The sequence below is a fragment of the Limulus polyphemus genome, unplaced genomic scaffold (assembly GCF_000517525.1).
Source record: "Limulus polyphemus unplaced genomic scaffold, Limulus_polyphemus-2.1.2 Scaffold10761, whole genome shotgun sequence".
NCBI lineage: Eukaryota > Metazoa > Arthropoda > Merostomata > Xiphosura > Limulidae > Limulus > Limulus polyphemus.
Genome location: NW_013676371.1, coordinates 586 through 15,604, shown reverse-complemented (window position 1 = coordinate 15,604; position 15,019 = coordinate 586). Strand labels below are relative to the sequence as shown.

Here is a 15,019-nt window from a genome sequence, read left to right as displayed (position 1 = left end):
GAAGTACTTTTATAGAACCTTTCGCTATTCACTGGGGAAGTTCTAGAGGTAATGCAAATGAAATGCGAAAACTGTAAACTGGAAAGAAAACCTTTTATAAAACCTTTCGCTATTCACTGGGGAAGTTCTAGAGGTAATGCAAATGAAACATGAAAACTGTGAACTGGAAAGAAAAACTTTTATAAAACCTTTCGCTATTCACTGGCGAAGTTCTAGAGGTAATGAAACATGAAACTGTAAACTGGAAAGAAGAACTTTTATAAAACCTTTTGCTATTCACTGGGGAAGTTCAAGAGGTAATGAAACATGGAAACTGGAAAAAAGTACTTTTATTCTTAGCATAAAAATTACCATTCACTGAATTTAAATTTACAAAAAAATCTTTACCAAAAATACTGTACTAAAAAAATTGGATTTTGTGTGTACAGCATACTTGTAATGTTTACTAAAAACTTGACAAATAACGTGAAGATACACATAGTACATTTAGAGTTATTTATTACGTGGTTACAATATTGATCAACCCAGTGGTGTAGGGTTATGTTATCCCGACCATGTTGAAGTATTCTGTAAGATAAACCTTGTTTTATTAAAATATTGTTAGTAAAGAAATAAGTAAGTGAAATTTAGTGATATTGTAAACGTTTAAAAGTGATAATGAAACTAATAGTGAAGTTTTTGTGGTATTATAAATGTGTTATATTGAAACTAATAGTAAAGTTTTGTGGTAAATAGTACCACAAAACTTCACTATGAATTACAATAACACGTTTATAATACCACAAAAACATCACTATTAGTTTCATTATAACACGTTTATAATACCACAAAACTTCACTATGAGTTTCAATATGACATGTTTATAAAACTTCACTATGAGTTTCAATATAACACATGAATGTTTATAATACTACAAAACTTCACTATGAGTTTCAATATGACACATGAATGTTTATAGTACCACAAAACTTCACTATGAATTTCAATATAACACGTTTATAATACCACAAAAACATCACTACGAGTTTCAATATAACACATGAATGTTTACTATACTACAAAACTTCACTACGAGTTTCAATATAACACATGAATGTTTATAATACTACAAACTTCACTATGAGTTTCAATATGACACAAGAATGTTTTTGTAGTATAGTAAACATTCATGTGTTATATTGAAACTCGTAGTGAAGTTTTGTAGTATTATAAACATTCGTGTGTTATATTAAAACTCATAGTGAAGTTTGTAGTATTATAAACATTCATGTGTTATATTGAAACTCATAGTGAAGTTTTGTAAATATTCATGTGTTATATTGAAGCTTATAGTGAAGTTTTTGTGTTATTATAAACATTCAGGTGAAATAATAAAGTTTATTGTTTCTTTTGTTTTATGAAGTGTAAACATTTAATATGATTAAGCAGCAACTGGTGAAGTTACATCAAAGTTTCTCATTTTAATAAGGTGTACACATTTGGTTGTAACGATGAGGGAGCTCTTGGTCGAGTAACAGATGGGAAAGAAGAAGCCGAATTTAAGCCAGACAAAGTTGAATTAACTGAAAAAGTGGTCCAAGTGTCTGCTGGAGATTCTCATTCTGCAGCACTAACAGAAACCGGGAAAGTCTTCATGTGGGGAAACTTTAGGGTAAGCCCTAGTAATTGGGCAAATCCAACTTGATTTTCTCGTATTAGTTCTTTGCACAGACTATTGTTTGAATCTCACAACTAGAGGTTTTAATCCTGTGGAGCACAGTGGAGGTTTGTTTTAAATCTCATGACTAGAGGTTTTAATCCTGTGGAGCACAGTGGAGGTTTGTTTTGAATCTCATGACTGGAGGTTTTAATGTTGTAGAGCAGAATATTGGTTAGTTCATTCTGGAGTTGCTTAAAAATAGTGTTGATTATTAAAATAATGATAGCAGCTCATATTAATATTGTATACAAATATGCCTGTCTGGTTTTAGCCATTATTAATGGTTGTTTTTAAACGTTTTGAGGTTTCAGTATTTTATATAATCAAGCCTATAGTTTAGCTACCATTAAAATTGGATGCTATTCATTAATATTATATAGAAATAAGCTTGTCTGGTTTAAGCCAACTTTAACATTCAATAAAAGCAAGCCTGGTTATTATTACTTCACTAAATGTGAGTAGTGCTATAAGACATAATACTAATTGAAAGTAGCATGCTTCGTCACTGGTCTTAATTGCCGATAAATAATACTACACTAAGTTTCTGTTGTATTAGATGTAGTTCATTGGTTTTGACACTTGTGACACAGTAGTACACTAATTTCTGGTAGTGTTTCTAAGTCATTAAGTGTAGTTCTTATGATAAATTACTACATTAGAAGTGATGTAAGACTAATCTATATTAGAATAATCAGATGCTTAGTTTGTTGGTTTTAACTTCAGACACAGTACATCATGAATGTAGTAATATTAGTTAGGTGTTTGATCATTTGTTATTAATTGCTATGACACGGTTATAATTTTTATAGAAAATATTAAATACTTATTTGTTGGGAAATGTTATAGATCAAAGACTATTTTTAATATATGCTTGAAATTGTAAAAATATTACATTTAATTAAAGTAGTTTTGTCTTTTATTACCAGGATTCCAGTGGTTCAATAGGCCTCACCTCCTTTGGTCCCCAAAAGAAACCTGTCCCGATACTTCCAGAGGTCACTGTAGTGAAGATTGCTTCAGGCAGTGATCATTTGGCCTTGTTGGCCAATGATGGCAAGCTTTACACTTGTGGTTGTGGTGAACAAGGCCAACTTGGACGTATTCCCCAGTATTTCAGTGCACGAGGAGGCCGAAAGGGGCTAGGTAGTTCTTTTTCTTAAATCTATTAACTGTGTTGACTCAAATTAATTTCCAAGATTCTTGAATTACATTTTAATTTTACTTTCTTCTGTTGAAGTGTAGTGTTTGTTTTGAATATTTTTACTCCAAGATGATATTTTTGAAGACTAATATTTATTAAGTTTACTATTTTGTGAGTTCTTAACGTGTATCAAGGTTTACAATAAGGGATTTTTAGTGTAGCATACAGAGCCTGTTTGGTAGTGACCACTGTATTAATGGTTATATTAAAAGCAGTCACAGTAATACCCTGCAAGTAACCTCTAAGTACACAATTTTCAAGTCGGAGTTACTTCGAAAAATTAATTTTTAGAAGTCTGTTAAATCAGAGCAGTCATCATACTTACAAACAGATCAGTTTAAGGCCTGGTTTGTGCTGCTACTTTGACACTGTGTTTTTTCAACTGCACAGTGCACTTTTTGTATACCTGCTCTTGTTGAAAGGTTTTTACTTGCAAATAATTTCTTTCTGTAAAGTTTATGTATGGAGATGAAAAAGATGAACTGTTAATGTTTGTTACTTATTATTATTCCTTGATTTGTTTATTGTTTTTTAGGTTATATGTTGAACCCTGCCCAAGTTAAAGTTTCAAAGAGACAAGGCCGTGGTTATGTTGACTTTGATGATGTTTGGACTGGTTCCTATGTAACATTTTGTCGGGAGAAAGATAGTGGTGACATCTATGGCTTTGGACTGAATAACTTTTACCAACTTGGTGAGATTTGAAACTTTTCACCATTATTAACAACTAGATTTAGAAATAAGCTCCATTCATTCAGTAGGCTTAAATTTTTGAGGAAGTGGTTCTGTGACTTAATTTTGTAATTATATTGCTTCCTACAACAGATTTATTCATGGGTGTTTCATTCTGTTTTCAAAACATAAAATTTACAATTACTTGGACTTGTATTAATGAAATTATATTACAGGTTACGTGAAGTATTTAGGCCTAAAATTACAAACTTTTTTAAATATTAGGTTAAACCTATTTTTTGTTATTTTGCATTTCGTTGAAAAAAGCACAATGCAAAAATTTTAATACTATTAAAACAGAGTACACTCTTCATTTAAGACAACTGAAATTCCATTTTGAAAGTTTTTCCTTTTAATCATACTTTGCATATTTTTGTTTTTGCTGCAGGAAATCAGACTATAAACATGTAATCATTGCTCATTTATTTTACTCTTTGCTGTTATCACCTGGCACTAAGTCACTAATAACTAGGTTATTGCTGTTATCAACCAACACTAAGTCACTAATAACTAGGTTATTGCTGTTATCAACCAACAGTAAGTCACTAATAACTAGGTTATTGCTGTTATCACCTGGCACTAAGTAACTAATAACTAGGTTATTGCTGTTATCAACCAACACTAAGTCACTAATAACTAGGTTATTGCTGTTATCAACCAACATTAAGTTACTAATAACTAGGTTATTGCTGTTATCACCTGGCACTAAGTAACTAATAACTAGGTTATTGCTGTTATCACCCGGCATATCACCTGGCACTAAGTAACTAATATCTAGGTTATTGCTGCCTTCATGTGGTTGATAGAAAATGTGATTTCATTTTGGTTTCAGAGGGAAACTAAACCATGTGTTTCCTATGAAGGAAAATAATGGGTAGTTTAATTACTTTCATACACTTAGTGTAGAGTTAAGACAGAATTTTACAATCAAAATTAAAAAATTATATGTAACATGGAAAATTACCATATTTTTTGTGTAAAAATGAATATATCTGCCTTTCTGGTTGTCTCTGCACTTGCAGGTTTTGGTGACCCAGAGTCTCGTTTGTCCCCTGAATTTATTCAGTCCTTCTGGGGTAGAAGGTGGCAGTCTATCAGTAGTGGCCAACACCATACAATAGCTCTAGATGATACTGGATCTGTTTTTACCCTCGGAAGAAAGGAATATGGACGTTTGGGTCTTGGAGAGGACTGTCATGATCAAAGTTCTCCAACACTTGTTCCAGACCTGAAGGAAGTTGTGTGTTCTAATATAGCTGCTGGTAATCTTGTATCTTATGCTGTATCACAAAATGGTAAGTTCCATGGTGGAAAAATATAACATATTTTTATATAATTATACAAACAAGCTGCAAGTTTTAAAACTTTTGTTGTGCATTTAGAACTTTCTGATCTTCAACACACGTAAGGTGGTGGTAGGTTTGCATTTAGAGCTTTCTAAATGACAAGTAATGTGATAGGTTATTGTAGTGACAAGTGATGAGCCCTCAGTCACGAATAAAACATTAGACCTGTTTAGATGGTAAATTATAATTTTCCCACCGACAGCAGAGTACTTGTTGATTATTTAGCAGTTGTTTCTTTCAGTCATAGTTAGTAGTTACTATTGACTCCAGCAAGTTAGCAGTTGTTTGTGTTTATCGAGTAACTTGATAACTGCTGTTGTGTTTTAGGTGATGTATATTCTTGGGGAATGGGAACCAATGGTCAGCTTGGACATGGTGATGAGGATGATGTTTTTAGCCCCCAAAAAATTGGAGGAAAAGTAATATCCAGCAAAAAATGTTTTATAGTATCGAGTGGAGGGCAACACACAATAATGGTTGCTGATGAGCCAGCTTGTGTTCCTAATAATGATAAGAAATGACCTTATTTTAATTTTAGTGCCTTTTATATGTGAAATGCAAGTAGATTTTAAGACAATGGAGAACTTAAATGAAACTGTACTATACAGGTTTGAAAATTAAATAATTGTGTTCCTGTTTTTGTTTTGTTTTAAAAACAATTATATAATCCAGAAATTACACAAATGACACATACACAGTTTGTTCCTATAAGTTGGACACACTTAGCTATTTAAACCCATAATGTTTTGCAGGTTCTGCAGAAATTATTTTCCTGATGTCCTTCTAAAATTTCCAGTCTATTTATAAAAGATAATAATAAACATGGTTTGAATTAATTTTCAGTCAAAGAGACATAAATGTTATTGGATGTTCACAGCATCCAATGGGTAAATTGGGATTTTTGGCTGTTTGCACGGGTTGAAGGAGTTAATGCTGTACTGAAAGTAGGACAAACTTAATCTTGATTTGTACATTTGAAGAATTCTTTCTTTAGCAGATTTCAACACTGAATAAAAATTGATTCACCATTAATGATTCTTCTTAACTATACAGTGTAAAACAGTTTAGTCCATTGTATACTGGCCTTATCTAATAAGATAAGACATCAAATTAGAAAAACTCATTTTCTGGTGTAATTCTACAGTTGTGTTTAAAGTTAATATCTTTATTTGAAAACTTTGCATGTTGTAAATATTGTACAGGATATTAAGGTAGATCCTTCAGTGGACTACTTGCTATTAAGAATGAAAATAGTCCTTGGTTGTGAACAGTTGGAGTTTCTGCTAGCATCATACTACTTCTAATGGTGGGAGGTCAAACAAGGCTCCCCTATCATATTAAAATGAACAAGTTTTATAATAAGCTGGTCTTTACAACATTTTATATGTTGTGTAAGGACAGATTTTTTATTTTCAATTTCACGATCTTCTGAACTATCCATTATATTTAAATCAAATGTGATCTTGGTAGGTTCTGGATTGATCTTTTGAACTTCAAACATTTTGTACAATATTAAATAGACAAAGGAACCAGTTTTTTTCTTACCTCTGTGATAAGAACTTACCAAAGAAATATAGGAATGTGCATTTAATGTCAAAACATTTCATAAAATCTTTTGCTGTGGAGCAATTTGAGTTTGGTAATGGATGAAACTTTGTTTAAAAAAACAGTATGGTTCCTCTTACCCAGAGTTGGTTTCATTTTCTGCAAAGGAAACTTTTCTAGTGAAGGCTAGATGGTATGTATGATTTCTGGTGAATGTTGGCTTTGAAATCAAGTCTAAGGTTCCCATCAGTGGAGAAATACTTTATTTTTTTTCTCAAGGCATATAAAAAGATGTTACCAGCCTAGTTTATTATTCAGGCCACAATTACCTTGCTGGCACTTACTTAATAATCACATAAATCATTTAAAGAAAAAACTTGAAACAAAAAGACCTTGTTAAATGTAAACTTCTCAAAAAATAGAGCATCTTATAATCCACATGATCACAACTATAATGAATCTACTTGACACTACAACACTTAATACCAGAGAGTTTAAAAGACATTTTTTTTGAGGAACAAAAAACATCCTCAGATTGAGAGCTCTTCTGTTTGTTAAATGTGGTTAATAATTATTTTAGAATATGGAACTGACTATAATTAAAAGTATGTAACTTGTGTACACATTTAAGCACAAGAAATATTGTTAATAATTATGTCAGAGAAATATTAAATGTAACCAACAATATCTGTTGATGTTACAAACTTTCTTATTCAGATCAAACTATAAATTAATGCTATCAAGAAGTCTACTTTAGTTCGATTAGAAAATGATTGTTAATAAAAAACTGCAGGAGATCAAGCAGTCACTACCAAGACCATGTAAGAATCGTAAGTTCACTTCTATTGCCTGAACTAAAAGCTGTAAATTAATGCTGTTGAATGCAAATCACTTAGGTAAGACAATAAAATGTAAAACTATATATACAAAAAAAACTCTCAGAACCTATAAAGTCTTAATCTCAACATCTCATTAGATATTCCTTTAAAACCTTAAACAGTTACAGTTAAAATTTGTTGACATTGTTCATATCACTTGAGAATTGCAGCAACATTTAAGAACATTAACAAATAAAATCTTTAATCCACAATTATCTAAACTACCACTGTTGTTATAAAACATTGAATACACTTCCAGGTACTAAAACTTGGAATATGATTCATTCTCATTATAAAATAGGCTTAGCATCCTTGCTTTGATGGGAAGGAACCTTGTTATATGGCTGTGATGAAAGATACTAGATTAATGCATCTAATTATTACAGGAATAATTACTTTTTTTTAAACTACAAACAAATATGTTTCAAATGGGGATAATAATCTTAGGAGTTACTACGAGATTTTACAAAAAGTAACTGTTTCAGTTCAACAGCCAATCAACTAGCCTTCTTACAACTTGCAGAGTATTTCTATATTCAAATAAAGCTGATAAAGACTACAGTCAGTGCATATTTCATCAAATACACTTTAAATAGTAAAATGGGAATTTATTCAAATTAACCCAGTTGTCATATTCTGCCATAAGCTAATAACATTTTAATGCCTCCCCACACTTGAAATAGAAACAAAAACTTTTTAAAACTTAACCTGATTACATTTATCTAAATTATTAAGTGTCTATAATATGTAAACAACAGCCACAAAAAGGAATAACGTACTGCATCATAGCGACTGTGTGGAGCATAACTAACATTAAGCGATCATTCAATACAGTGGCTGTTTTAGAAAGAAATTACTGCAAAGTTTCAACCAATATGAATTTTATCCATCCTTTATATTATTGCTGGCAACCCCAGCTTCAGTGTCAGATTACTTGGCTAAGTGATAAGCATCCAAAAACAACTTTCTATATTTTATTTTTGGGCATATTTAACATACAACTTTTTCAATCTATCACTGATCACTAGAAATATTGTAAACACTGGGTCATTTACCACTTCGTTGGGTTAAATAATCTCTAAAAAGATAAAACATTGTTTAAATTTTTTAAAAACTTGAGAATACTTGTATAATTCAGCACATGACTTAAGATCATGTATATATATATATATATATATAAAACTACATATACAATTAGAAAAATGATAGAACAAAACCATGGCATTGCGAGATCAAGAATTGCTAAACCAATTTATTTTCAGGCACCTGCACATATAAATCCCTTTCCCTTTATTTGGCTCAATATTACACAACAACTATAGTTTGCAAAGTTAAAGACATTCAAAAATCCTTAATATCGAGAAATGACATTTAAACCTATGAAGAGTCACTGCGATCTGCTGATAAAATATATTTGATGCTCAAGCCATATAAAAATATATACAAAATAATACAAATCACAAAACAGTCATACTCACTAGCCTGTTAGGAAAGCCACTGCAAGTACAGCCTTCGTAGAAAACATTCAAAGGATTGTTTTTCTAACCCAAAACTTTCAAATATAAAAATATGTTCAGTTTCTTAGCTACTTAAAAATCACCATTTTCAAACTCGTTTTTATCAAATTTCTTTGTTGCTCTCTCTCTTTCTTTGTTTTGCAGTGGTAAAATTCCAATTTGATTTACACAAAGCTGTCATTGTACACAACTAGCAGTACATGTTTGGGCTAACAAATCCAATAAGTAAGTTCTCTCTATCTGCAACCCAATATTCCAGAGGTGATGTAACATACTAGCTTCATAGCTCCACCAGTGTTATGTCAAATAAATCGTTATCCACTTGCTTAAACTCAATAATGAAAGCATCTTCATTTGAATAGTGTTGAGTGATCTCATCATCCATGTGTACAGTAATACTACAGAAATAAAGCAAACATAATTATCATTTGCATTTGGTAGTAAATAGTTTAATAGTTTTGATGAAATACTTGTATTTATCAAACTCACCATAACCAACTGGTATTTATGACCACAAATAAATTTTACACATAGGTTTAGATAAAAAAAACAGTTTTCTACACTTAAGGTTACCTGTATGGAAATGTAAAATACCCATAGAAAGTTAATTAAATCATAGGTAACAGTAAAACATTGTTATTTGGATTAAGACTAATGATCAATACTGAAAGTGAGTTTAGTAAGGGTATTTAAAAGTGTAACTTGGTTTTTAATACGACAATCTCAGTTTAGATCTAGAAGAAATTACCATAAAAAAAAGGAGGGTTCAAACAATGTATTAGTGCAACTTGAGTATCACGACAGGGTATTTATTTAGTCAAGTTTGTACATAGTTAAATAATGATTTACTTAGTTTTTAGAAATTGTTGTTCACAGTTTGACGATTTTCTTATTAAACATAACTAATCATCAGCTATTTCACAATGTGTTTACTGTTCGGCTTTAAAACAGCTCTGTAGAAAGTTCAGAAACTAAGATTACTCATAAGTAGATTGGTATCTTGTGTGCTGCTAGCACACTAAAAACCATTCAATTTTGAGGGTGGACAGTGTTCTGTTTTACAGTTAGTTAAACAAAACGTTGCAACTTTAGGTCCACAGAACAATAGATCGAATGACATTCAACTCACCCTTTTTTACAACGTTTGTAAAAATGTCTGATGTTCTGCTTCGAAATCTGGTATTTGGACTGCACCTAAAAATGACAGAAAAATTGTGTTATCACAAAACAATGGGCCAGTAATTCATTTATTAAGTTCAATGTATATGACAAGATTAGACTTTTAAGTGGAAGCAAACATTTTTCAATAAATTTCTCAAAGCAAAATTCTCAAATTAATTTTAATACCATATATTTGAAAAAAATGGGGCAATGATTTATGTGGTTTTGATGAGAGCACTACAAGTTAAGACAAAGTATCTTGTAAAAATTTAGTTCCAATACCTCAGATGTCAAGAAATGGTTAAAACACTTCCTAAATCAAGTGCAATGAAAGCCTTAGCTCTCTTAATCATTTTAGGATCATAGTTTCAGCAGTAATAAAACATGATATTTCGGGGTCATAAGTTTTAACTGACTTCTTTATTAAAATATTGCAAGACAATAATTGTGAAAACTTAAGTTTTAACTTGCTTAGTCAAACTTACACAACGTCTGTGATTCTATCCCCAAAAAGATTAAAGAAATTAGCCTAACTATTGAGATATACATATCAAAAGTAGCTGAGTTTCATGCTGTTGTTGATATTCTTCAAGAACAGCTACAGAGTTAAGTGCTAGCACTGATGTCCATTTAACATAGCTAATATTAATTTTGCATGAGATAATTTAAATGTGCAATAGAAATTGTACACAGCTAAAGAATACATTGTCTATGAACTCGACCCTTGATATAAGCAATAAGATAGTAACATTTCATAATTATAAGTATAAAAAATTTAAAACACACTAAGAAAAGATTATGTTTAACTGATTTGTTTCAGTTTCCATATGTAAACATTTGTTTTTAATTTTCTTCTTAGCATCTAATCATCAAAATTTGAAATTGGTTCATATGTTGGCAAAATGAAATACTTCTGTACAAAATAAGCATAATCAGAAAATAGGTGTATTGCACTCCAGGATGTAAATATTATCACATGCAAAGTGATTGTAGCCAAAGAACTTGTGTATTGCATTCTAAGGAGCAAATAGTATCTATTGTCTGTAAAGTGAATATAACCACAAAAACTTTATATAAACTCCAGAAAACCACTTTAGCCTAATGAATATTCCAGAAAACTGCCACATAACCTAATGATATTCATAGAAACTACTATTTAATCTCTAATCTAACAATGTTTAAAAACCTATATAGAATTTAGCCTAATGATGTTCTAGGAAGCCTATATAAGGTCTAGCCTTAGGTATTCCAGAAAACTGCTACATACTTTCTAACCTAAAGGTGTTTAGAAAATGACAATTTAAACTAATGATGTTCCAGAAGTTGTTTTATATAATTATTGCCATGGTGTTTTTGTTTTAATTGAATTTCCTGTGACTTTACGATGTAAAAGAGGCCTAAAAGTAGTCAAAATGTTTCACGAGTTCCTTTCTGCAAGGGTAACTGACCAACACTATGTGTTACAACTTACCGCAGTTGCCAAGCCAGCAAGAGAGGGAGGGACTATGTGAAAGGTGTGGAAAATCTCTTCATCCTCCTGTCTAACGTAAAGAAGAACTGTGTAAAAAAAGAAAACTAAATGAGCGATATGGAAACATTTCGTAGTTTCTCGAGGTACACACAGAAATAATTTTCATAGGTGTAAAGGCACGTTCATTGTATCAAGTAATTGGGTAACATTAGTATCAGTTCGGCATTAATCAGTGGTGTATGTAGACCTATGAAAGTGTATTTTGACCTTCTTGCAGCCAAAAATCTCCTAATGTTAAGTACAGATGGGCTTTGCAATAGTTGCAACATTGTCCCAAAACTGTTAATTTTGAGTATCTAACATGTGGGCCTATATTGCTTGGGTTGAGTATCATCAGACTGGTCCTGGACAAAAGTCTGATCTTTCGTGAGTTGGGTCTGACAAGGCCTTGGGGCAGCTCCCTCATCTATATGCACGCTACTGACAATGAGTCTAAATGAAATACATGTTTGATCAATAAATATGAAAGATGTTAGTGTACACTATATATCGATGCCTTTGACCATTAGATGTTGACTACTGCTTGGAATGAGCCTCTTGATGAAAGATGTAAGCAGAACCATGAGCACAAAAAATGTAAAAAAAAAATTAATGTTGTATAGCGTCAGAAAATTCTGAATAATCTACTTACACAGGGAAACGGCTGATTAAAAAACACAGTCACTGGACACATGTAGATACGTCCAATTATTTTTAAAGTTATTGAAATAATTCCAATAGAAACGTACGTTTGAACAATAACAGTAGATATAGCAGAACAGTCAGAAAATATATAATGAATAAAATAACGTTTTCGTTTACTACAAAACATCAATGTGATGATGATTTCTACAGGAACAACCAATACGAACAATACTAACCCTAACTTAAGGCAACACAACAGAAAAGAATAAAATACCAGAGAAATTAACACAATCAAATTTCGATTTAGCCATACTAACAACTAAGTTGAATTGTATGTGAATTAATCAAATAGCTTGTTAAAGTGTTTATTTATCAAATGTTTTTTTAAACGCCAAAATTGCAAAAAGTTTCCTTGTTAAAAGGTATGTTAGGCTAACTAGATTATTGAATAATATAATAACATAACTGGTCCTTCTCATCTGTCCCATCCTCTAAGCTAAACTAAAACTATTAAAATATATATTAATTTTATAAACCCAACTCTGATCAAATATCAAGTGTGTAAAACTATACCTAAATTTTTGGTCACAAGCTTTGAATATATTTCTTCTTGTATCATTTATGAAACACAACTTTATATATCAATATTTTTAGCTATTAATGGTCGGACATTAAAAATTAAAGATATTGTTTGCAACGTGATATTGCTATATAAAGCAAGAACAAGATTTGTATTTTTACAGAAAATGCCCGTATTAAAGTAATGACAGTTAGAATCGGGTCGACCCGAGAAAGCTCCAAACTACTTTCAACCGAATGTATCAACCTAAGTATTAACATACAAGCCCCCCAGTGGCACAGCGGTATGTCTGCAGACTTACAACGCTAGAAACCGGGTTTCGATACCCGTGGTGGGCAGAGCACAGATAGCCCTTGTGTAGCTTTGTGCATAATTAAAAACAAACAAACAATTAACATCCATTACGTTGTCATGAGTTGTACTTACCTCTGTCTGCAGGGAACAATTTGATTCGTTTGGCTGTTACAAGAGGGCGAGGACCTAGGTCACTGTTGGCACTACTTTCGTCACTTTTATCACGAGATTCACTACGAAAAAACAAAACAAACGCTTTTTAATAGTAATCCTTTAAAAGCTAAAACCAATTACAAGAACAATACTGGGTAAAAATTTCCAAAAAATATTAAACGTTCCTGAACCAAAATAGCATCTCTAAGTTTTGTGCAAAACCCAGAAATATTTTACCATAACAGGGTACTCATTTATTTAAATTTACAAACAAAGTCGCATAATGTGAGTCACAGTTAGTTTTAACTCCTTCATAGACACAATCTATATAATGTAGGAAAAAACGACAAACTGTAGATGTGAATATATTGAAAGACTTCTTTCGAAATGTGAAAATCCCTTTTTAGCGTTTACAGAGCTTGAAGGTTTTGTTTTAATCTTCTGGCTACAACCTGCACGGTACAATTCCGTTATACCCCCCGCAACTGTTGCTGTTAAGCCTAATGTTTAAGAATCAATTATATTGATTATTTTATCACCAGTTTGTAATAAAGTTTATCTTTAATTATACAGAACTTAGAAATAGAACAATATTACAAGTGACAATACCTAGTCTTTGATGTATACGTAATGTTAATAACATAATGTATTTAACGTGATTTATATTATAACCTACCTATAACTATAGGCTTAATACTAATAAATCTAAGTTCAAGTTAACTATAAAAAGACAATAAACTAGTTTTTAGATTGTATTTATTTAATAAAACAATGTATTTAACCTGTTTTACGATTTTCTTTGGTGTGAAGACAAACTAGTGATAACAAAAATTAATATAATTGGTTCTTAAACGTCAGGCTTAACAGTAACAGTTGCGGGAGTATGACGGAAAAGTACAACCACTTCTCACAGTAATGTTTTTTACTTATGACCAACTCTGTAGTTCCTACGAAAAATATAAACATCAATTCAGAAGGCGCAAAAATGTTCTTATTAAAAAAATGGATGGGTATGTGAATTAATTTATTTTTTATACTATATAGTTTTAATTTTTATATGTCCTTATAGTTGCAATGATATATTACAATTATATTTTAAAAAACAACATTGCAACTGATAAGAGCAAAGTAATTTATTTTTCATGATGCTTGAGCATTTAATATGGTTACCCCTACCTAAAAACACAACGAAAATATCAAAAACTTTACCTTTCAATAAGTTGCTCTTCAGTAGTCCCTGGGTGACTTGGTGGTGGAGTTGTGTACAATGATAATTCCATTCCGGACAGCTAGAATAGAAGAAAATAAAGGTTATAAACTGTGGCCTGGTTCCAACGAAGTCAGCTTTTGCACGAATGTAATTAAATAACAAAATATTATTATACATTTGAAAAAGTCTAAATTCATATTTTATATATATACGCGTTTTAGTGATGATGATAATAAACAGTTTAAACGTTTCGGGTTAATGGCACAACTGGGAAATTTAAATCACACTTTATTTACTGACCTCTGGCTTCCGCGGTTTATATGCTGAAGCAAACTGCTTTATTTTAAACAGAAGAAATGTCAACGAACAAAACTAACGTATTTAATCCATTTCCCAGTTCTTCTGGTAGACACTGGTGACAAATGACCTATACTTACTTTTAGAAGGTAGTCTGGAACTAAGCGTTTAAAACCTGAAACTGGACACCAGTTAAAATACAGATACAACGATATGAAAGAACTCGAGGTTTCAAAATGATTACTTGTTGT

General features: G+C 31.3%; 2 protein-coding genes across 2 annotated transcripts; one reads left to right on the top strand and one right to left on the bottom strand.

Moving 5' to 3' along the window:
• Positions 1–1,440: 1,440 nt before the first annotated feature.
• On the top strand, positions 1,441–5,613 carry LOC106476511 (regulator of chromosome condensation-like; the record flags this gene model as incomplete). Its single annotated transcript, XM_013937166.2, has 5 exons — positions 1,441–1,651; positions 2,626–2,842; positions 3,436–3,594; positions 4,655–4,927; positions 5,306–5,613. Coding segments are annotated over 5 exons (1,054 nt in total), but the record flags the coding sequence as incomplete, so codon positions are not given.
• A 1,156-nt stretch (positions 5,614–6,769) lies between these two features.
• On the bottom strand, positions 6,770–14,590 carry LOC106476509 (grainyhead-like protein 1 homolog). The gene is made up of 5 exons (XM_013937165.2): positions 14,471–14,590; positions 13,241–13,341; positions 11,551–11,636; positions 10,048–10,112; positions 6,770–9,316 (listed from the first exon to the last, which is right to left on the bottom strand). Exons 1-5 carry the CDS (start codon positions 14,539–14,541, stop codon positions 9,199–9,201), a joined length of 441 nt encoding a protein of 146 aa, XP_013792619.2. The 5' UTR covers positions 14,542–14,590; the 3' UTR covers positions 6,770–9,198.
• Between the last annotated feature and the right edge of the window lie 429 nt (positions 14,591–15,019).